A 23,178-nucleotide genomic window follows, 5' to 3' on the forward strand; every position below is an offset into this window, starting at 1 on the left:
GCTAGTAGGGGAGGTGGCTGATGTGTAGAAAGATTGTGTGCTGTTCATTGTGTATTTGTGTGAAGGTGCTTGGAGCGGAGGTGAGGCGTGGAGGGCAGTGCTGACTTGGGGTGGGGGTGCCCAAGGGCACCTTACCTCGGGCAGTGACCAGCGGGGGGCCTGAAAGGGAGGACAGAGCTCAGGCAGCCTGTTGTTGGGGGAGGGCTGAAGAGGGCAGTATGGGCAGAGGCCTTAGGGCGGGAGTGGGTGGAGCCCCATGAAGGACTTGGGGTGTGGACAGTCACAGGCCTGGGTCCCCTGTGCCTGCAGCCCAGAATGTGACCGTGGACGAGGTCATCGGCGCCTACAAGCAGGCCTGCCAGAAGCTGAACTGCAGGCAGATCCCCAAGCTCCTCAGGCAGCTGCAGGTATGGGCGGGACAGGGTGGGTGCGTCCGGTGTGGGTGTCAAGGGGGGCCCTAGGGTGGAACCACCCCAGCAGGAGAGGGCCTCCCACTCCCCAGCCCCAGGTGTTCGTGAATACATCTTTGAAAGCCTGCTGCTCAGCTAGAGAATGAATCAGTTTCTTCATAAATTTGAAGAGCACAGAATTCTATAAAGTAAGACATTCAGGTCTGTCAGCCCCAAAAGAAACGCTGTTCCCTGGGGAAGAGGCATATCTATGATTCTTGTGAGTCTGAATTACAAAATTTATGTATTCTTTTTTTTTTTTTTTTTTTTGAGATGGAGTCTCGCTTTTGTCTCCCAGGCTGGAGTACAGTGGCGCCATTTCGGCTCACTGCAACCTCTGCCTCCTGGGTTCAAGTGATTCTCCTGCCTCAGCCTCCCGAGTAGCTGGGATTACATGTGCACGCCACCATGCCCAGCTAATTTTTTTTGTATTTTTAGTAGAGACGGGGTTTCGCCATGTTGGCCAGACTGGTCTCAAACTCCTGACCTCAGGTGATCTGCCCACCTCAGCCTCCTAAAATGCTGAGATTACAGGCATGAGCCACCATGCCCAGCATATTCATAAAAGTCAGAATTACAGGAATAACACATATCCTCAGATTTAAAAAAATAAAAATACTACAGATCTGAAAAGCCAAATCCACCTCTTATCTCCTGCCCCAAGGCCCCCTCCTCGGGAACCCCCGTTGCTGGCCACTCGGCATTTCCTGGCCTTTTCTGTGCGTTGGCAAGATGGCTATTGAGGGGCACCTGCTGGTTTTCCATTTGGTCGCTCTCCCACCCTGCCGGTCCCCCAGCCCCCTCCCTCGGCACCTCTCCTGTGGGCCCTGGCCTGGCGCCTAGTCAGTGAAGCACCGCTCGTTCCGAGGGTTCCAGGGTTGCCTGTCCTCGGGCTGTTGTACCCTCAGCTGTGCTGGTAGCAACCACGCTCCTTGTCCATCAGTGTTCACTGGGGTTAGGGTAGGTTCTCTGGAACATTCCAGAAGAGGGGCTTGCCAGGTCCCAGGAAGGGTGGCTGCTCAGTGTGGTGGCTGAGAGGGTGGGTCCTTGGACCCCATCGGCCTGGTTCAGACCAGCCCTGCAGCACCCACCCTGCAGGTGATGTGTGTAAGCTCAGAGCGCGGGTGCTGGCATCTGCGGGGCGGTGGGCTCTGACTGGGTGATGGGCTCCAGGCCCTGCCTTCACCAAGAAGCCTCCTGTGCCCAGCCTTGCCATCTTCCCAGGCTCATTTCCTGCCTCACAGCCTTTGCACAGACTCCCTCCTCTGCTGGTACATACCCAGAGATGCTGGGCCCACTCCCTCACTCCGTCCTGCTGGGGCAAGGGGCTTCACCCAGGCCTGCCTGGCTGCAGTGCTGGCTGGTCCTCAGTTGTGTGGGTGCAGAGTTCTCTCGCTGTCTAAGGCCCTGTGCCCCAGGTTCCAGCTGGTGGGCGGCCTCTGAGCCTCTGTTCAGTGCCTTCGCCCAAACCCCACCCCAGAACCCTGCCTGACCTCAGGCATAGCAGCTATTGGGGGCCTCGGCTGCCCCCCTGTTCAAGTGTCTTCCTGCCTTAACCCCACTCTACTTTCTCAGGAATTCACAGACCTCGGGCACCGCCTCGACTGTCTGGACCTGAAAGGTGTGTGTCTGGCTAGGGGTTGAGAGCCCTTGGGTCATGGGCAGGTCAGGGGCTCCCTAGAGCTGGGTCTGAGGACCTGCCTGGGGTTAGCGGCTTCTGGAGCTGAGCTCAGCCAGGGCAGGGGCTGGGCCTGGTGGGGGGTGGGAGGTTGGGGGCAGAGGGCCCTTCCAGCCATGCAAAGGTGCACTGTCTTAGACATGCGCACGGCTGCTGTCTCCCCCCAGGTGAGAAGCTTGACTACAAGACCTGTGAGGCCCTGGAAGAGGTCTTCAAGAGGCTGCAGTTCAAGGTCGTGGACCTGGAGCAGACAAACCTGGATGAAGATGTGAGCGGCCCTGCCACCGCCCACTCGGCTCCCTGAGCTCCCGGGCCCCTTCGAGGTTTGGGTGGGGAGAGGACACTGCAGGAGGAGGGGGTCCCCTAGACAAAGGCTGAGGGGTGGTGCAAGGGCGGGGCCTCTTGCAGGGCAAGAAGGAGACATCCAATATGACCAGAGTGGATGTGGAGGGCGCGTTGGGGCACCTATGGCCCACCCTCATAAGCAAGGAGAGCCTTAGGGAGCTGGGCTGAGGGGCAGGCGTGTGGCCCCCAGGAGCCCTTTCAGGAACCACGCTGGAGGGTCCAGCTCCTACGGGGTGGGCTTGGGAAGCATTCTGAGAGCAGCCTCCCATCAAGGCCCAAGGGCCCTCACCTCCTCAGCCTTGGGAGTCCCCAGGCACCCCAGGTGTCGGGATCCAGGGGCAGGGGACCTGGAGAACTGAGGCCCAGGCTCAGGAACACCAAGGCCTGTCCTGGTCACTCAGCACGTCAGTCAAGGACTTTGGAGGGCAAGTGACAGAAAACAAAACTGACTACAGCAGAGAAGGAAAGGGTTTGTCCCCGTGGCTCACGGGGCCCTGTCCGTGCTTGTCCTCCTCTCCTGTGTGGCTCTCTCCAGACCCTGGACCCATCGTCTCTCGGTGGGGCCCGGTGTCAGGGCCCACGCCTCTCCTCCAGGGCAGCCCAGAGCTGAGGCTGAGCCCCCGAATCTCTATGCGCAGGGTGCCTCGGCCCTCTTCGACATGATCGAGTACTACGAGTCGGCCACCCACCTCAACATCTCCTTCAACAAGCACATCGGCACCCGGGGCTGGCAGGCGGCCGCCCACATGATGCGCAAGGTGGGCGCCTCTCGGCTTCCAGGAAGAGGCAGCTCAGGCTCCCAGCACGGGGAGGCACTTTCTAAGGGCATGGCCCGTAGGCTCTGACTGCATGAGCTCTTGAGTGTGGGCTGTTGTGGGGATGCTGGGCCTGGCCCTCAGGCCAGGAGAACAGGGCCGAGAGGTGTCCTGGCCCCCAGGCCCCCTGGCCCCTTCTCTCCTTGCGAGGCATTTCATGACCTCCAACTTCTCCCTTCCGTAATGTCATCCTTCTGTAATGTCATCCCCTTGGAGGTGGCCATGGTCGCCATCCCCACGTCACTCCTGTGTGAAGGCTGGGTGGAGGGAGGGGACGGGGCTATCTGGTAACCTCCCAGCCACACAGGAGTTGGAGATCCTGGCTGCCACCAGCCCTGCCTCGCTCACCCACAGGACCCCAGGCTGAGCCTTCCCTCCCCAGCCACAGTTACCCCCATTGTAAAACAAGGTGACATAGCCAGACGACAGCTGTGGCTTCGTTGCTCATTGAGACATGGGGGCACAGGTCCTGGGGCCAGGGAGTGCTGGGGCAGGCCTGAGCCAGTGCCTCACCCCTGTCCTCTTGCCCCTGCAGACGAGCTGCCTGCAGTACCTGGACGCCCGCAACACGCCCCTGCTGGACCACTCGGCGCCCTTCGTGGCCCGTGCCCTGCGCATCCGCAGCAGCCTGGCAGTGCTGCACTTGGAGAACGCCAGCCTGTCGGGGCGGCCCCTCATGCTGCTCGGTGAGCCCCAAGCCCGGGAGGGTGAGCAGGATGTGCAGCCTGTGGGGGGGCAGGGGCCTGCCCAGTCACCGTGCCCCCTCCCCGTCCCCAGCCACAGCCCTGAAGATGAACATGAACCTGCGGGAGCTGTACCTGGCGGACAACAAGCTCAACGGCCTGCAGGACTCAGCCCAGCTGGGTAACCTGCTCAAGTTCAACTGCTCCCTGCAGATCCTGGACCTCCGGAACAACCATGTGCTGGACTCGGGTGGGTGCAGTGGCCCACCCCACCCACACCCGTCACCCAGCACCCACTCTGCCCGGCCCTGCGCTAGGTGGTGCTGGGGACACAGACATGGCCAAGACCACCCCAACGCTGTCCTGCTGGGGCTCCCAGGAGGAAGACAGACCCGCCCTAGACAGTGACAACCTAGAGTGGGCAGGACTGGGCTGATGGAGCCCAGAGGCGGGGTCCGATCAGTCTGGGGGCCAGGGAGGGCTTCCAGGAGGAGGGGACAGCTCAGCTGACAGCCGCAGGATGAGGCGAAGTGAATAATTACAATCTGAAAAGAAAGCAGTGTTGCTGCCATAACAGGGTCAGCTAGAGGCTGCTTTCAGATGGGAGAGGAGGGAAGACCACCGTGGGGCGGGGCCTCTGGGCTTCCATCCGGAGGCTGGGAGCAGAACCAGCCTTGTGAGAAGCCTGGGAAAGGGTCCAGACCGCGGGAGCAGTGAGTGCAGTGGGAGGAGCTCTGGTGTTTGATGCTGGGGGGTTGAGCAGAGAATGGGGAGCCGTCAAAGGAGGCGTTCCTGTTGCATCCTGGAGGGGTGGGGTGGGTCACTGTGTCCCCAGGTGGCAGGCCCAGACCCCACTCTACTGAGCACCTGCCAAGGGCCATGGCTGTCGGCCCCTGGGCTCAGCTTGGAGGGAGACACAGGGCTCTGCCCTTGGGAGTTTGTACTCCAGTCTAGAGAGACAAAGATAAGATGAGTGAAATCTCCAGCCTGTCAGATGGTGGGATCTGCATTGGAGGGAGACAGTGGTGACTGTGGGTGGGAGTGAGCTGGCTGTGAGGTGAGGTGGGCCAGAGGTGGTCACATTTGAGCAAAGATCAGAAGCATCTGGGGTAGGCTGTCATCCAGGCACCCAGGCCCAGGGGTCACAGATGTGTGCCCAGGGGTGCCAGGCCGAGGCAGGGCTGCAGGGCAAGGCCTGGGCCTGCGGGGCCTCCATGGAGGTCCTAAGCAGAGGGGGTTGCTCCTACCCTGCAGTCCCCTCCCCAGGAAGCACCCGGACCCCAGACGGGGCTCTGACTGCCGGCCTCCTCCAGGTCTGGCCTACATCTGCGAGGGCCTCAAGGAGCAGAGGAAGGGGCTGGTGACCCTGGTGCTGTGGAACAACCAGCTCACGCACACAGGCATGGCCTTCCTGGGCATGACACTGGTGAGTCAGGCTGGCAGGGAAGGGAGGCACCTCGGTCCCCGCTGCCACCTCCCACTCCAGCTCTCAGCACAGTTGCCTCTAGCTGACGGCTCCTGTCCTGCCCATCCTGCAGGTTCAAGACGATTTAAAGTCAGCCCCACCTGCTTCCTCATTCAGCTTCTGTGCCTGTTTTCCCTGAGGAGGAGCCCTTCTTTCATTTTCTCCTTTTTTTTTTTGAGACCGAGTCTCATCCTGTCACCCAGGCTGGAGTGCAGTGGCGCCCTCTAGGCTCACTGCAGCCACTCCAGCCCCCGCCTCCTGGGTTCAAGCCATTCTTCTGCCTCAGCCTCCCAAGTAGCTGGGACTACAGGTGCCCGCCACCCCGCCTAGCCAATTTTTTTATTTTTTGTTTTTATTTTTTTGAGACGGAGTCTCAGTCGCCCAGGCTGGAGTGCAGTGGCTCGATCTCCGCTCACTGCAAGCCCCACCTCCTGGGTTCACACCATTCTCCTGCCTCAGCCTCCCGAGTAGTTGGAACTACAGGCACCCACCACCACACCCAGCTAATTTTTTTGTATTTTTTTAGTAGAGAGGGGGTTTCACCATGTTAGCCAGGATGGTCGCAATCTGACCTTGTGATCCACCCTCCTCGGCCTCCCAAAGTGCTGGGATTACACGCGTGAGCCACCGCGCCCGGCCTAATTTTTGTATTTTTAGTACAGACGGGGTTTCACCATGTTGGCCAGGCCGGTCTTGAACTCCTGACCTCAAGTGATCCCCCCACCTCGGCCTCCGAAAGTATTGGGATTATGAGTGAGTCACCGTGCCTGGTTTTCAGTTTTTACGTGGTGCTTAAAGCAAGCCACTCAGGTACAGAGACTCTCAGGGCGAGCACTCGTGTGCTCAAACCCCGGGATAAGAGCCGCCCTCCTTGGGGGCTTCAGGGCGCTCAAGGTCCAGGCCCTGGCCAGGGGCTCAGGCTGTGGGGGGTAGGGACTGACTGGGTGCCTGGGGAGCTGGGAGTGGACGGGGGACCTGGCATTTGGGGAGACTTCAGGCACAGGAGGGACTTCAGGCCAGGCCTGAAGCAGGGCAGGATGGCGCCGGTGTTCACGCAGGCGCGCGAAGGAAAAGGAGCGCCCGGGCCTGGCTCTCTTCCCGGCTTCTTTCTTGACTTGGCCTCCTGGGTCTCCTCCGCCATCACGGCCTCCTCCTCACCCTCACACCCCCTCCCTCCAGCCGCACACTCAGAGCCTGGAGACGCTGAACCTGGGCCACAACCCCATCGGGAACGAGGGTGTGCGGCACCTCAAGAACGGGCTCATCAGCAACCGCAGCGTGCTGCGCCTCGGGCTGGCCTCCACCAAGCTCACGTGCGAGGGTAGGGTACGGGGCCGGGCCAGGGTGCGGGCTGGTGGGCTCAGCCGGGCGGCCAGCCGGGTGTGGGGCCCGTGGCCAGCCCCTGCGGTGCCCCCCCAGGCGCGGTGGCGGTGGCGGAGTTCATCGCTGAGAGCCCCCGCCTCCTGAGACTGGACCTTCGGGAGAACGAGATCAAGACAGGCGGGCTCATGGCACTGTCGTTGGCCCTCAAGGTGAACCACTCACTGCTGCGCCTGGACCTTGACCGTGAGCCCAAGAAGGAGGCGGTGAGCAGGGGACGGTCCTGCAGCCCTGGGGCGGGCGGGAGGGCGGGCGGAAGGCCGGGTGGTGGGGCCGGCCTGAGAGCCCTAGCCAGGCCCTCCCGCCACAGGTGAAGAGCTTCATCGAGACGCAGAAGGCGCTGCTGGCCGAGATCCAGAACGGCTGCAAGCGCAACTTGGTGCTGGCGCGGGAGAGGGAGGAGAAGGAGCAGCCGCCACAGCTGTCGGCCTCCATGCCTGAGACCACCGCCACCGAGCCCCAGCCCGACGACGAGCCCGCCGCTGGGGTGCAGAACGGGGCCCCCAGCCCCGCACCCAGCCCGGACTCAGACTCAGACTCGGACTCGGATGGGGAGGAAGAGGAGGAAGAGGAAGGGGAGAGGGACGAGACCCCCTGTCCTGCCCTGGTGCCCCCCACGGACTCCCTGGGCCCTGGGGACAGGAGTCCCCCAGGCAGCCCCTCCACACCCACTGAGCAGCGGATTTCCGTGTCCAGCCCGGGCCGGGGCCACAAGGTGTTTGTGGTGACCCGGGTGGAGAGCCCACCCGAGAGGGCAGAGCCCCCTGCGTCCCCCACCCCTCCCTCTCCCCCACCCCCTCCCTCCCCACCCGCCTCACCTTCCCTACCACCAGCCGGGGCCATTGACACCCGGGACACAGGGTCCTCTGAGCCTCAGCCACCACCGGAGCCGCCTCGGTCAGGGCCACCACTGCCCAACGGCCTGAAGCCTGAGTTCGCCCTGGCACTGCCCCCTGAGCCGCCCCCGGGGCCTGAGGTCAAGGGGGGCAGCTGCGGCCTGGAGCACGGTGAGAGGGGCCCTAGGGCAGGTGATGAGGGGCCCTGGGTGCTGTATGTGACCCCAGGCAAGCCCCTGCCTGCTGTGGGCCTCAGTTTCCCCCTCTTTAAAATGGTTCTCGCAGGGGCCAGCAAAGTGGGGCTTAGTTCTCATCTCCACCCTGCTTCCCTTGGGTCCTGGGAGCTCTTCCTGGGGTGGGGCATGTAAAGTGTGCTGCCTTGAGCCTGACCATCTCAGCGGTCTCTGGGCACTCTGCAGGCCCTGAGGGTCTGGCTGGGGCCGGGCTGGGGACAGGTTGTATTTGCCCCACCCGCCTGACGGGGTTGCTGGCCCGTCCTCCCACACAGAACTGAGCTGCTCCAAGAACGAGAAGGAGCTCGAGGAGCTGCTTCTGGAAGCCAGTCAGGAATCCGGGCAGGAGACACTGTGACACTTTAGGTGAGGCCAGGCCCGGGGCCCACAGCACTCGGGAGGAGCTGAGAGAGCCTCTGGCTCTGACAGTCTCTCCCCCAATCTCTCCTTCCCAAGTTCCCTTTTTCCGGTCGGTCTGCGATGAGCTGAGGCCAGAGCCATGAGAATCTGCTCACCTTCCCCCCAGCCTTCCTGAGGCCCAGGATGCCAGGGGTGGGGGCCATTCTGGGGCCCCCCTCCCCCCACAGCAACACTACAAGGGGTGCAGGAGCTACAGGGAGTGGCCCTCCGCGCGTGACTCAAGCACTTCTATTTATGAGCCCACCACTGGAAGACTCTGGGGGTGAATGGGAGGAGGGGGAGCAGGAGGAGGAGGAGGTCTCCAAGGACATCAGGCGCCTGTTCTGGAGGGGCCAGGCTTGCCCTGCGGAGGGCAGGCGTCCTGGGTGGTGGTGGGATGGTCCCCTGTGGCCCCGGGCACAGGGCCAGGCAGGCAGCCTGGTGCCGGAGGGGCGGTGCGTGCTGGTGGTGGTTGAGATGCGCAGAACAGCCCCAGACAGCGCAGGCCGGGCAGGGTGGGGGGATGGGAGCAGAGGATCAGAGCTTTCTTTTTCTCAAGTGCAATAAATCTATCAGGGAGCTGGGGCGGGAGCAGCCGGCACTCCGGGACCCTGCTGTCCAGGCCACTGGAGGCTGCGCCCTGAGAGGCACTACAGCCCTTTGGGGGCGAGTGGCACGGGTGTGGGTGAGGGTGGGCAGAGGGCTGGGGCTACTCCTGTCGGTGCAACTCTGTTCACACCTTTTCTAATAAACTGGGGCTGGGTTCACTTTGCCCAACGTCTGCTTCGTGCGGATCCTGGAGGTGGTTGCTGGGGGTGGGCTGGGTGGAGGCCATCACAGCTCCTGGTTACAGAGCATCTGCCAGGGCACTGGTCAGGCATTACTGCGTCTTCCCCCACAGTCCCGTCTATTCTGCGTCCATGCTCTGGTGTCTCGTACGGCCACCTCCCAGCCAGGCCAGTTTACACCCATCCTTTCTGCAGGGTGAGACAGGCCCCAGATACCTCCTGGCTTCAGGTCTAGGGTCTCAGGATGCTGGATATGGAGTGGCTCTGCCCAGTCGCCCATCGCTCAACAGGAACAGATCCCAGCCTGTCCCTGGCAGCCCCGGGTGTTGTGCAGGTGGGAGTATGCCCCGGGCCCAGCCAGCACTGCAGGAGCCTGGTGGGCGGCTTGTTCCCCTTTGCCAGCAGGGGCCTGGGGGGCCATGGGGGGGCTGTTGCGGATTTCTGAGAGGTCTGTTTTTCCCTTTAGGAAAGGGGGGAGCAGGCCGGGCGTGGTGGCCCACACCTGTAATCCCAGCACTTTGGGAGGCTGAGGTGGGAGGATTGCTTGAACCCAGGAATTTGACACCAGCCTGGGCAATATGGTGAAACCCCATCTCCATAGAAAATACAAAAATTAGCTGGGTGTGGTGGCGTGTGCCTGTAGTCCCAGCTACTCAGGAAGCTGAGTTGGGAGGATCGCTTGAACCCAGGAGGTTGAGGCTGCAGTGAGGTGTGATTGCACCACTGCACTTCAGCCTGGGCAACAGAGTGAGATCCTGTCTCAAAAAAAAAAAAAAATTACTAAACGAGCATTTCTGGGCCACCCATCCCCTTGTTTCCCGTGTGGGAGGCTGACATGGATGGAGGCGTTGTGGTGACATCACGAGAACCACAGTCGCAGGCTGGAGCCCTGGTGTCATTCAGCTCCTGCACACACCAGGGAGTCCCCTGCCCCCAGCCACCCTGGCCTCTGGGAGGAACACCTTAGGAACCCACTGCTGGTTTGCTGTTTGGTCCCTTGCAGCTGTAAGTGTCCTAACTGCTCCCCAGGTCAGCCACGGCTAGGACTCTTATTTGGGCGAGGGACTTAGGGAAGCTACACAGAACAGCCGCCAGCAGCCCGCAGCACTCTTCCCATCCCTGCACAGCCAGCTTGTCCCCAGCTCTGCTAATGTGCGATGTGGCCATGGGTGAAGGGAAGAAGGGGCCCCCTCCTGGCCACTGTGGATCCAGCCCGTCTTGGTGAGGGGCCGGGGCATGTGAGGTGTTTGCATCAAGGTACCGAGAGACCTCTGTCCTTCGCCTGGTTTGGGTCAGCACAGTGCCCCAAAGATCTTCAGAGGCCCTTGGTCGATATTAGCCATTGCTCATGGTCTCAGCCTCTGTGGAGGCAGCTGTGTTGGGGTCTCACCCAGCCCACTGGCCGTCTGCCTCCCCACCCCATGTGGGGTATGCTAGGGGAGGGACAGGGATCCTCTTCCCAGCCTGTCCCTTGATTTGCTTTCACTAAATTGAGCTTGGAGTGAGGAACTGGGCCTTTCCTCCTGTTGGGGGTTGAATTGTGTCTCCCACAAAAAAAGATGTTTGTTTATTTATTTATTCATTTATTTATTGAGCTGGAGTCTCGCTCTGTTGCCAGGCTGGAGTGCAGTGGCGCAATCTCGGCTCACTGCAACCTCCGCCTCCCGGGTTCAAGCAATTCTGCTGCCTCAGCCTCCCGAGTAGCTGGGAGTACAGGCGTGCACCACCACGCCCAGCTAATTTTTGTACTTTTAGTAGAGACAGGGTTTCAACATGTTGGCCAGAATGGTCTCAATCTCTTGACCTCGTGATCTGCCCACCTCGGCCTCCCGAAGTGCTGGGATTACAGGCGTAAGCCACCGTGCCTGGCCAAAAAAAGATGTTTAAAGTCCTTACCTCCAGTACCCCAGAATGTGAGCTCACTTAGAAATAGGGTTTTTACAAAGGTAATCAAGTTTTAACTCATTTTAATGAGGTCACTCGGGTGGGCCCTGCTGCAGTCTGATTGGTGTCCTTATTAAAAGGGGCATTTGGGCACAGGGAGACTGCCACGTGAAGACAGAGGATGGGGTGATGCCTTTGCAAGCCAGGGAGTGCGGAGATGGCCAGCAATGCACCAGGAGTGGGGAGCAGGCACAGAGAGCCCCTCCTTCATCTGGAACTTTTAGCCTCCAGAAGCGAGAGACATACATTTGTCCTTCAAAGGCACGTGGTCTGTTAGGCTGTGTTACAGCAGCTCTAGAAACCACAGCCATTACCACAACACCCCCGCCTGCCGCGCTCCGGATTTTCTGAAGGGTCCCAGATCGAGGGCTGGAGGCTGAGAGGATCCCCCTTGCCATCTTGTCTTCCCCTTCCCTTCAGCCACCCAAGTGTCACCCGAGCTTGTCACGTTTTGGTAGCCTTTGCTGAAGACGTAGGGGGTCTGTTTCATGCAAGATCTCAATGTCCTAACACAGGAGATGTTTATTGTCACATGTGGATGTTCAGAGTGGCAGGCAGCTCTTCACCAAGTTATTCCTGGACCCAGGCCCCTTTGAAGCTCTTAGGGCTCTGTTGCTCCCCAGGGCCTCAAGGATCCCGGATCAAGTGGGCAGATGGGGGAAGGGAGTGGAGAAGGGAAACCTGCTCCCTAACTCATTGCTGGGAAAGGCGCACAGGTCAGCCGTGCTCCCTTTTTGTTCGTGACAACGGTCCCGTGGCTTTACACAGGTGCAAGTTCTCATAGCAGCTCCACGTGAAGATACAGTGACCAACAGTTTGGCCACAGCTTGTACCACGTAACAGAGGCTGCGGCTTTTTTTTTAATCAGTCGGAGTCTTGCTCTGTCACCCAGGCTGGAGTGCAGTGGCACCATCTTGGCTCACTCCAGCCACCACCTCCCGGGTTCAAGTGATCCTCCCACCTCAGCCTCCTGAGTAGCTGGGATTACAGGCATGCACCACCATGCCCAGCTAATCTTTTTGTATTTTTATTAGAGACAGGGCTTCACCATGTTGGCCAGGCTGATGCAGCTTCTTACTGAGGCATGGGGGGCTTCAGTCCTGCCCCCACCTCCAGCCAAGTCTACACGTTAGCATCTCTCACAGCACCCCACTCCTGGTAACAGGAGTGAAAATTTATTTTCAGCTTGGATTCCAGGTGGTAAGAAACAAACCCAACTGAAACTGGCTTAAGGGAGGCTACAGGGATATATTGACCCCAACCACACATCTACAGAAACAGACTTAACGGTGTCACGAGGCCCCATCCTTCTCCCTCTGAGGCCAGCTCTCCCTGACTGCTGGGAAACAGCTCCCAGGAGATCCAGGCGTATCCTACCAGCTTAGTCCAGGAATGGGAAACAGCACCTCTGCTTGCCCAGCCCCAGGGAAGATCCTGGAGGGCTCCCACTGACCTGCATGCACCTGTGACAATTGCTGTGGCCAGAGAACTCCGGTGCTGCAGCCAGACCTGGATGCTATGCCCAGCCTTGGAACTAAAGAACTGTGAGGTCAGTGACCCAGTCCCATGGCCTGAGGGTGGGTGCCTTTGCAGAGCTCTCAGGTTCCTCGGGGGCTGTCCCCTCCACCAGCCTCAGGGCCCTGGCTCAGAAGCCACACCCTCAGCCTCATCCCAGGGTATGTTCAGTGTTGGCCCTTGTGGCCCCTGCCGGCACACACTTGGAACTGGGCCAGGCACCCCAGGGCCTGAGCGTGTGGCTGAACATTTGACCAGTGAGGAATCAGGAACTGCCCAGAGGAGTGACACCCACCCCCAGCCCAGGGCTCTGCCCAGAGGGAAGGTGGGGAGCCCTAGTGTAACCCCTCCTGGATGGCTGTGGCTTGGGCCCTGTATGTCCCCATCTCTGCCCAACTTCCCTGTCCTCATCAGGGGGCTGATGCAGTGGCTTCAGTGTCAGTGACTAACCAGTGGCCCTGGAGTGACTCGTAAGGCAGGTACCCTGTGGACAGTTATTTGTCTGGGGGAGGTTAGTGCCACCCACTCCAGCTGGCTGAGGTGCCAGCGAGGTCTAATTGACCCATTACGTTGAGAATGGAGCCACCCTAGGGGTGGAGCAGCTTGCTGAGGTCACCGAGGTCATCCTCAGAAATGCCAGCCCCTGCCCTACTCACAGAGGGGCAAGCTAGGGCATGGGGACAAGGACTGGGATTCCCTGAGGCCTGGGCGCTCCATGTTGCCTGAGTCAACCCGGCCCATCCACCTGTCATCTCTGCAGCCTCACCCACCACCCCCGCAGCCTCTCCTGCCACAGAGATGCCAGATGAGGAGGCCAGCATGGTGCAGAGGAGTAAGTGGGCTTAGCAGGATGGGGCAGGCCCTGTGGCAAGATGGGGCAGGCCTGGTCCCTGGTCAGATCAGGATGCGGAGAGCAACTCCGGGCTCTCAACACCTCCATTTATTGCATGTATACCCTGACTTCCTCACTGGTCCTTCTGTGCCTGCTCTCATGCTGGCACCGGCTCGTGGCCGCACTCCTTGGAAGCTATGTCCACGGCTCTGGCTCAGGTTCACCTGGGGGTGTGGGCCTCACAGGGCTCATTCGGACCCTGGGTTGCGGCCCCAGTCCAGCCCCCTATTCTCCCATCTGGGCAGATGGAGGAACCCTTGCCTCCTGCTGCCCGCCAAGTCCTCCATTTAAGGCCCACCTGGGCTGGATTGCCCTGGACGGAAGAGCGCACAGGCCACCGGCCATAGCTTGCCCCTGTGGGCCAAGTCCCCAGCGTGGTGGCCTTCGCCGGCTTGCCCTGAGGCACGGCCCGACAGGGGCGCCCTGGAGGCGCTGTTGGCCCGGTGGGCAGCGTGGGGGGTATCGCGGGTAGGGGACTTGGGCGGGCTGGGCGGCTTGAGCGCGCTGACGGCTCGGATGAGACCCATGCGCCGGCGGATGGAGTGGTCCAGGTTGACCGTGCAGCGCAGCAGGCTCTGCGCCTCGGCCACGGTGAAGGGGAAGTCGGCGCCCAGGAAGCGCTCGAAGAGCTCGGGGTCGCCGTCCAGGTCGAGCACGTTCTGCAACGCCTTGGTCATGGTGTGCAGCTCGCGGCTGTTGTCGCGGAAAACGTCCCAGAGGCGCGCGCGGCCCTCGGGCGCGCCCCCGGTCTGCTGCCGGTCCTCCAGGCACTGCAGCGCCCAGCTCAGGCGGCACGGCCACTGGTTGGCGAGCACCACCCACGCCACCGCCTGGCGCGGCGTGGGGCCCCCAAAGTCCCCCTGCTGCTGCTGCTGCTGCAGCTGCAGCAGGCGCACGGTGATGGGCACGGTGTTGACGATGCGCCGCATGGACACCACGTTGTCGGGCACGTACTCGTAGAGGCAGTCGCGCTCGTCGTGAAGGCAGAAGAGCGCCTCCTGGATTCGCCGCGCCGCCTCGGCGTCGATGCGGCCCTGCCCGCGCTCCGTCCCCGCCTGCGCCTGCACCGCCAGCAGCTGCGCGCTCTCGCCCCCGGCGTCCCCCGGCAGCCACGGCTTGCGCGTCATCTCGCGGTACAACAGGTCGTCGCGGCTCTGCACCGCATCGTGCAGGAACTGCAGCTTGGTGCGGCGGCCCATAATGGGCACAGAGAAGGGCAGCGTGACAGTGCGGTTGAGGAAGAGGTAGCCGTTGTCGGCCGTGCCCTTCATGTTGCCCGCGCTCTCTAGGCACGCGGCCAGGATGCTGGGGTCCACGACCAGGATGAAGATGAAGGGCGCGTGGCTGTCGGACAGCAGCGTGTTGATGGCGTTGAGCACGCCCACCACGCGCTCCGGGTAGCACGTGTCCAGCCCGGTGACCTCCAGCACCACGCGCAGCCTGCGCCGCTGGTAGATCTCCAGGAAGCACAGGAAGTCGGTGAGCAGCTCCACCTCCTTCTTCACCTCGCACATGAAGCCCAGCTGGCTGCCGAACTTTTCACGCGACACCAGCCGCTCGATCTTCTTGCGCTGGCTTACGAACAGGTGCTTGCCCACTGAGTACACGGCCATGAGCAGCCCCGAGCCCGATAGTGTGGTGGCCGCGCCGCCAAACACCTTGAGCAGGCTGCCGCTCGGGCTGCCGTGGCCCAGCGCGTGGCCGCCCAGCGACAAGTAGAGCAGCCCCACACCCAGGCCCAGCGCCGCCAGCAGCGCCAGCAGCCCCAGGCACACGCGGCGCCGACAATGCCACTCGCTCTGGCAGCAGTCCTGCCTGGTGGCCGGCTTGTTGCCCAGCACCGAGTACACGCTGAAGGGCAGTGCGCCATAGTGGTGGCGGATGCCCTCGCACAACGTGGTCACCAGGCCGGCCCACAGCTTGTCGGTGCCCGCGTACTGCCAGGCGCTAAAGCGGATGAAAAGGAACTGCACGTTCCTGCGCCGCAGGTGCACCTCGGTGATGATGGGCTGCAGGAACACCAGGTACCACAGTAGCTGCGGGACGCCCCAGCCGCTCACCGCACGCGGCCGCCACTGCACGTGCTGCAGCTCCTCGCTCTCGCGCTGCGCGGCCTCCTGCTGCATCAGCGCTGCGGGAAGGGAGCCCGGGAGCCGCGTGAGCCGTAGACCCGCCGGGGCGGGCGGGGCCTAGTACGGGCAGGGCGGAGCGCTCCTGGAGAGGCGAGGGGCGCCCAACAGAGGCGAGGGGCTGGAAGCGAGCCGCGGCCGCTCCTTAAAGAGCTGGAAGCCGGTGCAGAAGCGGGGGCGTGGAGAGGCCTGGAGCAGGGCTTGGACCGGAAGCGGTCTGAAGGCCAGGCTGTGGGGTCGGGATGGGCAGAGGTAGAGCCGGCAGAGGAGAGATGGGAGGAGGCAAAAAGAGATACGAGGAAGAGCCAGGGATGGGCAAGAGGCTGGAGGCGGAGCGAGGGTGTGGAGGGCACCGGGAAGGTTCTGAGAGTGGGGCAGGGGACAAGTGGTCGGTGTAAGGGATGAATGAATGAAATGCCGAGGAGGAGCTATGCTAGGCAGCAGGATACAGCCTTGGTCTTATCTTGTTGACTTACTGCTCCTCCTGCAGGAAGCCCTCCCTGATCGCCAGGCTGGGTCGGGGGCCCTCAGCCATTCCTACTCTGGGTCATCACTGTCTGAGGACAAGTCTCTCTCCCCTGCTGGACTGTGCGCCGGAAGGGCAGGGTCCTGCTTGTCTTGGTCAACGTGTCCCCTGGGCACCAGAAGGTGCTTAGGGAATGCCTGAACAATAGATCATGAGAAATCTGAGGTCACAGAGTGAATGAGCAGGAGTGTCTACAGCACCCAGCAGGAGGAGTAGGGATTCTCTGTTCTTTATATCCTCATCTTTTCTCCTCCCGGGACCCTGTGACAACACAGGACAGGACAGTGAGTGCTCAATAGACAGTCAGTACAGGAAGGAAAGGCTGTTGGGCCTGCACCAGGGCTGGGCACACGGAGGAGGAACGTCAGTCCCAGCCCCTCTGGCCCCACGTGGGGCTGAGGTCTGAGCTCCAGCAGGGCTTGATCCAGATCAAAGCTGCTGGGGAGGCCAGTCGCGGTGAGTCACGCCTGTAATCTCAGCACTTTTTGGGAGGCCGAGGTGGGCGGATCACATGAGGTCAGGAGTTCAAGACCAGCCTGGCCAACACGGTGAAACCCCATCGCTACTAAAAATACAAAAATTAGCCGGGCTTGGTGGTGGGCACCTGTAGTCCCAGCTACTTGGGAGGCTGAGGCAGGAGAATCACTTGAACCCGGGAGGTGGAGGCTGCATTGAGTTGAGACTGCGCCACTGCAGTACAGCCTGGGCGACAGAGTGAGACTCCATTTAAAAAAAAAAAAAAAAAGGCCAGGTGCAGTGGCTCATGTGTAATCCCAGCACTTTGGGAGGCTGAGGCGGATCACATGAGGTCAAGAGATCGAGACCATCTGGCCAACATGGTAAAACCCCGTCTACTAAAAATACAAAAAATTAGCTGGGCTTGGTGGCGAGCACCTGTAATCCCAGCTACTTGGGAGGCTGAGGCAGGAGAGTCACTTGAAGCCGGGAGGCAGAGGTTGCAGTGAGCCAAGATCGCACCATTGCACTCCAGCCTGGAGACAGAGCAAGATTCCGTCTCAAAAAAAAAAAAAAAAAAAAAGCTGCTGGGGAACCTGGCGGGTTCCAGTTCATGTCTTCAGCTGGCATCTATGTATCAGGTACTTTGTGACCACCAAGCCTTAAGAGGTGGGTCTGGGTGGCACAGAGGCCAGTAGGGGCTTGGCAGGAGCCTGCAGCCTCAATAAAGAGCCTGGGTTTTCTGCCTCAGGTGCTGGGGAGCATGGAAGGCACCAAGCACAGAAGGGACAGGGTCAGATCTGTCCTTCAGAAAGAGTCCTTGGAATGGATTTGGTGGCAGAAGCAGGGAAGGGTAAAACTTGGGGGCAGCCAGGAGGCCAGAGAAGCAGAGCCCGGGGTAGAGGCGTGGGCTTGGGGAGGGCCTGGGCTGGGGCAGGCTGGCCACAGGGGTGGGGGGATCTGGGGGAAGCCTGGAGCTGGGCGGGGACCAGAGGCCCTGTTTCTCATCCTCCCCGCAACAAACACACACAGCTCCTCACCCGTGATCTTGTCCAGCATCATGTGCAGGCGGCAGCCGAAAGGGGCATAGAAACCCACGGTCACAGGGACCGGCACGTGGCAGAGTGTCTTGGCCAGGCAGCTGCAGTAGACGTCATCCTCTGTCAGGATGTCTGGTGGTTGGGAGTGGGGACACTGAGTCAGGGCCACTGGCCAGGCACCACCCTCCTCCCATCTGCCCTCCATGGCCCCCGCTATCAGCCCCTCCCTGGCACCCTGTGCAAAGGGGACTCAGGTCAAACCCTGCAGTGGAGGTTTCTGTGGCCATCAGTGGCCCTCACCTCCAGGGCGAGCTGTGCCCCTTTGGGTCCCACCAGGCTGAGGCTGGGAGGCTGGAATCCCCCCAGCCACACACCAGAGGCTGAGGCTGCGGGAAGTCAGCTTTCCTGGCCCTAGGTCACCAGGCTTGCTTGGTCACTAGCCCGTGATTCCCCCGGGAAAATCCCAAAGGCCTTTATTTGGGATACGAGGCCCTCAGATGCCAAGACACCACTTTCCACCATCAGCAGGACTCCAGGCCACTCCTGCCTGCTCTGCTGGCCCGGCCAGAGCACGGAGAGGCCCTGGACCGCAGGCTCCTCCCACCTTCCTGTCCATCATGCTGGCAAGTCACTAATCCCACCTGAGCCCAGGTTTGGGAGAGAGATGACCAGACTGGAGCTCCAGTCCCAGCCCCACCGCCTTTGTCTGCAGACCCCAGGGAGAGCCACCTCTGAGAGGCTCAGTTCCCTCTGAAGAGTGGGGCAGCAGAGACACCAGGGAGCAGGAATGCCAAAGGGTCTGGCCAGCACCGGGCCCTTGGTCAATGTCATGGTCTCCAGTGGCCATTTAGGGCCCTGGGGACCAGGCACTGGCACTACAGCATCCACTCTGCAGAGGGCACCCTGTCCCCCAGTGAGGGTTGCTTCTTGGACCTGGAAATGGGGTATCAAAAAGGTAGGGTTCAGTCTTGGGGGGACACATGGGGCCAGCCTTGTGGTGCACAGTGGGGGTAATACAGCCACTTTCAGAGAGGCCTGGTGGGCTGTAGGAAATGGGCCACGCCTGGCGGCAGAGCCAGGAGGCCAGGAAGCAGACTCAGGAGTAGGTCTACTGAGGTGTGGGCAGGCGGGTCTAATTCCAGCTCTGCCAGATCACTGGGTGGCCCCACCTCATCCACCCTCTACTTCCCTGTGTGTGAAATAGACATCGTAGCCCTGAGGCTCCGGTGACAGGGCTGTGCCCGACCTAAAGTCCCTGTTGCTCTACTTTCAATCCAGACCTGGAAACCCAGCCGTCTCCACCTCTGCTGCCGCCACCCCGGCCAGGCTGCCAGCACCTCTCGCCTGGATTTTTGCAATCTCCTGCTCCCTCGGCCACCTGCTTCCGTCCTCCTCCCATAGCCCATTCTCCTGGAGATCCTGTCAGCTCACATCCATCCTCGGCTCCTGCCTCCTTTGGGCAAAAGCCGAAGTACTGGCTCCTTGCTGGCCCGGGAACATGCCTCCCCAGGGCCTCTGCTCAAACGCTGCCTTAATGAGGCCCAGTCTGACAACCCGATTTAAATCTGCAAACCCTGACATCCCCCATCTCCTGTCCCTGCTTTATTTTTACCTAGTGTGGTTGTTACCGAGTGGCATACTTTTCGAGGCAAGGTCTTGCTCTGTCACCCAGGCTGGAGTGCAGTGGCACAACTATAAGTCACTGCAGCCCCGAACTCTGGGGCTCAAGGGATCCTCCTTCTTCAGCCTCCCATGTGGCTGGGACCACAGGCGTGCATCACCATGCTGGGCTAATTTTTTATTTTATCTTTTGTAGATACAGGGCATAACTATGCTGCCCAGGCTGGTCTGGAACTCCTGGCCTCAAGCGATCCTCCTGCCTCAGCCTTCCAAACTACTGGGATTACAGGCATGAGCCAGTGCACCCAGCCATACTTTTTTTTTTTTTTTTTTTTTTTTTTTGAGACAGAGTCTTGCTCTGTCACCCAGGCTGGAGTGCAGTGGTGTCATCTCGGCTCATTGCAACCTCTACCTCCCGGTTTCAAGTGATTCTCGTGCCTCAGCCTCCTGAGTAACTGGGATTACACGCGCCAGCCACCACGCCTGGCTAATGTTTGTACTTTTAGTAGAGATAGGGTTGTACCATATTGGCCAGGCTGGTCTCAAACCCCTGACCTCAGGTGATCCACCAGCTTCAGCCTCCCAAAGTGCTGGGATTACAGGCATGAGCCACTGCACCTGGCCTCCCAGCCACTTTTAAATTTCCATGTTTCCTGTACCTGCCCCCAGCTGCAATGCAATGTGAGCCCCATGAAGACAAGAGATGTCTGTTGATCCCACTCCCCACTGTGCCCCTAGAACAGGGTCTGGCACGCTCAGGGTGCTGGATACCTAGTCGTGGAGTGAATGAGGGAGGGAGAGAGCAAGCAAGTGGGTCCTCCCATTGCTGACCTTTGCTCTCCATTCCCCAGGCTACTCCCTAGCTCTGTCTTCCCCAACGCCAGAGCCGGCCAACAACCCAGGGCTCACCATCCCTGCCCCATGTACCCTGTAGCCTGCTGAGCCAGAGGAGGGAGCTGAGAAGAGACCAGAGCAGAGCCAGGGTGTCAGCAGAGGGAAAGGGGGAAGGAGAGGGAGGCCTTCACTGCCTGGCGCAGGATGGAGGCACGGGGCAGGCCTGGCCTGGAAGCCTTGGACCCCAACAGGCAAAGCTGAGGCAGCCAGCCTGAGCCCCATGGCCAGGGACGCACCCCTCCTAGATAGGGAACAGGGTGTGGATGAAGAGGGCAGGTGCAAGATGCTAGGCAGGGAGCAAGGAGAGCAGGTGGGAAGTGAGGCGGCAGGAGTGGGGACAGGGCCCCCAAGAAGGCCAGGGTGAGCACCGGAGCTGTAGGCAGTGAAGGAGCCACAGGCCGCTGGGGCGGGCAGGGGCCGGGCATCAGTGGGCTCGCTGGGCTTCAGGAGGACGCCAGCCGCGGAGGGTAGAGCTGGGCCACTCCTGGCCATGGCCGGTGCCGTGGTGGGTAAGGTGGGCGCCTGAGGGGCGCTGGCAGGTTCCTTGGGGACAGTGGAGGTTGCAGGCAGCCCCTTCTGGGCTTCGTGAATGGGGCAGAGCCGCTGCCGCAGGGGGCTGGGAGGTGAGGGCTGGGACTGGGGCTGCCGCTGCTGCTGCAGGACGGAGGGCAGGAGGCCCCGGCGCCAGCCACTGCCACCCACTTGGTGGCTGTGGTAGGCCAGCTGCCAGTGTGACTGGGGGGAAGGTCGACAGGGCCCATGGGCTCGGAGGGCCGCTGAGTCCTGGCGCCACTGATGACAGCATCCTGGAAGGAAGGAAGTGGGGGTGACTGGGCCTGTGTCCCCGACCCCCGGGGGCACCGGCACAAGCCAGACCAAGTCTTCAGGTAGAACCTGGGGGCCAGAGTATTCTTGGGAGCCCCAGAAACCCCTCAAAAAGTCAGATTATGTGCGGGGGAGGTATGGGCAGGGGAGGGACCCAGGGTCTGTGCTGTCCCATGGCGGGGGAGCAGGGAAGGTGCAGGCTTGGACTTCAGCTGGGGGCAGAGAGAGGACGCCTGAGGTTGGGGCTTCAATGGAGGCTGGTGCCTGCCACAGCAGATTCCTGGATCCCTGGGGGGTGCCGCCAGTGCAGGGGTTAGGGAAACTGAGAAGATCCATTGGGAGCTGGCCCTGGCTGGCCCAGGGAGGCCGGAGTGATGGGTGGTGGCGTGGAGAGGGGTAGGCCAGGGATTTGGGTGGGGGGTGGACCTTGTCCCCAGCTCGGGCCAGGGTGGCAGGAAGGGTGGTGACCTGGGAAGCTCCAGCCCTCGCCCTAGCCCTGAGGAAGCTGAATCAGCCCCAGTGGGAGGGCGCTGCCCCCTCCCCACCCTGAACAAGATCACCTGTGGTCACCACCAGAAACTGGGCCCAGCCTCATCCAGACATGTTCAGTGGGGGGGCTCCCTCTCCTACCCCTCACTCCCAGCACACTGCTCCCCTCCAGGCTGGGGGCCATCCACACAGGCCTCAGGGTTTGGAGACGGGGAAGGGCAGGCCAGGCGACCCCTGCTTCCAACTCCAGCCCAGGCTCCTATCTTTGGGCCCGCAGGCCCTGTGGTCCCGGTCCTGGGTCCCGGCCCTGCTGCTACACAGATGCCTCTGGGTGGAGTGCAAGTGGCTTTTCTCTCCTGGGGATGACAGCTCCCCTTCTGTTCCTCCATTCACTCTGGCTTCCTCACAGGCCTCTGTCGGCCATCACCCGCCCCCAAACTGAACCCGTACCTTTTCGGTGCCCCAACTCTGGGTCCCAGAAGTAGTGCCCGTTGGGGCTCTGGGCATCCTTGGCGAAGTGGACTTTGTAATGTTTGTGCATGGCAGCCGGGCAGCTGGGTGCTGGGGGCCTGCTCCTGAGGCAGGAGGGAGCACACAGGCTTGGCGTAGCCTCTGGGGCACGAACAGCAGAGAGCTGAGGTCAGGGTCCCTGCCCTGCCCGACAGCTTGGACAGGGGAAAGGCCAAGTCCCAGATGCTGGGTTCCTAGGTCACTTGGGAGAAGGGGGTAGAGGTGGCCTTCAGGGTACAGTGAGGGGCAGGATAAGGAGGGATGGCCAGAGGAGGGAACGGAGAACCGCTGGGGGTGGCTAGGGGTTAATTTGAGGCTGGGTGTTGGGAAGCTCCTGGGAGTTTCCAAGAGGCTAGGACATTGGGGAGTGCTGAGCAGACATGGGCTGGGGAAATAGGGGGTCCGGTGTGGTGGCTGAGTGACCAAGGGGTCATTAAGGTGTGGGCGCTGTGGGAGGCTGGCACGCTTTGGAAGGACATGGAGCTAGTGAGGTGAGCTGGAGAGCAGATGAGAAGCAGGGTGAGTGAAAATCAGAGCTGGGTACCTGTGGGCATTGAATGATACGGTGGAGGGGGAATTGTGAGGGAGCAATGAAATCGCGGTGGTCCAATTTGGGGAGAGGCTCAGCAAACTCAGGCAAGATGGGTGTACCGCGTTTCCAATGTGAAGAGCCGAAAGCAGGACAGGGAAGGATGCTGTGTGGGGGACAGGGATAGGGAAAGGCTGAGGGGCAGAGGAAACTGGGGTGCTGAGGGTTGGTAGCCTGCCCACCACTCCCCAACCCCCCGTCCCAGTCCCACTCGTACCTGACGGTGGCCTCACAGCCCCAGCTGCCTGCCCCGCGAGCAGCTGCCACACCAGCCCGGACTGTCAGCGCAGGCCCATCCAGATGGAGGCCTCAGCCCAGTGCCCGCCTGACCGGTTTGCCTGCCTGTCCCCGCCCCTTCCCCAGCGCCTGCCTGTCCCAGTGCTCTCTGCTCTCGAGGACTGGGACTCCGACTGGACTCAGTCTTGTGTCCCCATCCCTGGTAAGGAACGGAGATGCATCCCGCAGCACTGCCTCAATCTCCTTAAGGCAGCCACAGGCCCAGGCACTTCTGCTGGTGTGGGGGGGACAGGGAGCTGGGATGCCAGCTCCTCCGTGGCCCAGGTATGTGACCTTGGGCAGGTGACTTCACTCTCCGAGCCTTGGCTTCCTCATTGCTGAGTGGGCACCTGCCTCTCGTGGCTGTCGCGAGGGAGGCACTGGGTGGGAGTCCCCTCAGCT

At 61.3% G+C, this 23,178-nt stretch overlaps 2 protein-coding genes across 7 annotated transcripts in view; one reads left to right on the forward strand and one right to left on the reverse strand.

Moving 5' to 3' along the window:
- Window positions 1-9,055, forward strand: part of PPP1R37 (protein phosphatase 1 regulatory subunit 37) — a 53,054-nt gene extending 43,999 nt beyond the window's left edge. The window contains exons 2-13 of one of the 6 annotated variants that reach the window (XM_016936189.4): window positions 310-407; window positions 2,025-2,070; window positions 2,295-2,395; window positions 3,111-3,230; window positions 3,823-3,973; window positions 4,065-4,220; window positions 5,284-5,396; window positions 6,615-6,756; window positions 6,855-7,021; window positions 7,126-7,822; window positions 8,160-8,250; window positions 8,341-9,055. In XM_016936189.4, the coding sequence (XP_016791678.3) occupies window positions 310-407; window positions 2,025-2,070; window positions 2,295-2,395; window positions 3,111-3,230; window positions 3,823-3,973; window positions 4,065-4,220; window positions 5,284-5,396; window positions 6,615-6,756; window positions 6,855-7,021; window positions 7,126-7,822; window positions 8,160-8,242 (1,874 nt within the window). In that variant the 3' untranslated portion in view covers window positions 8,243-8,250; window positions 8,341-9,055. The other 5 variants (XM_054672954.2, XM_016936188.4, XM_054672953.2 and 2 more) reach the window with 5 other exon arrangements.
- Window positions 9,056-12,154: 3,099 nt separating this feature from the next.
- NKPD1 (NTPase KAP family P-loop domain containing 1) lies at window positions 12,155-22,581 on the reverse strand. The gene is made up of 5 exons (XM_054672952.2): window positions 22,456-22,581; window positions 21,852-22,013; window positions 20,456-20,893; window positions 17,574-17,705; window positions 12,155-15,553 (listed from the first exon to the last, which is right to left on the reverse strand). Exons 1-5 carry the CDS (start codon window positions 22,463-22,465, stop codon window positions 13,710-13,712), a joined length of 2,586 nt encoding a protein of 861 aa, XP_054528927.1. The 5' UTR covers window positions 22,466-22,581; the 3' UTR covers window positions 12,155-13,709.
- Between the last annotated feature and the right edge of the window lie 597 nt (window positions 22,582-23,178).

Source organism: Pan troglodytes, chromosome 20, assembly GCF_028858775.2.
Source record: "Pan troglodytes isolate AG18354 chromosome 20, NHGRI_mPanTro3-v2.0_pri, whole genome shotgun sequence".
NCBI classification, from domain to species: domain Eukaryota; kingdom Metazoa; phylum Chordata; class Mammalia; order Primates; family Hominidae; genus Pan; species Pan troglodytes.

Coding starts and splice junctions, on each gene's coding strand:
- NKPD1 (XM_054672952.2), bottom strand. Junction 20,894..21,851: donor AGAGTTGGGGCACCGAAAAG/GTACGGGTTCAG, acceptor CCTTCCTTCCAG/GATGCTGTCATCAGTGGCGC. Junction 15,554..17,573: donor GATGCTGGACAAGATCACGG/GTGAGGAGCTGT, acceptor CCCTTCCCGCAG/CGCTGATGCAGCAGGAGGCC.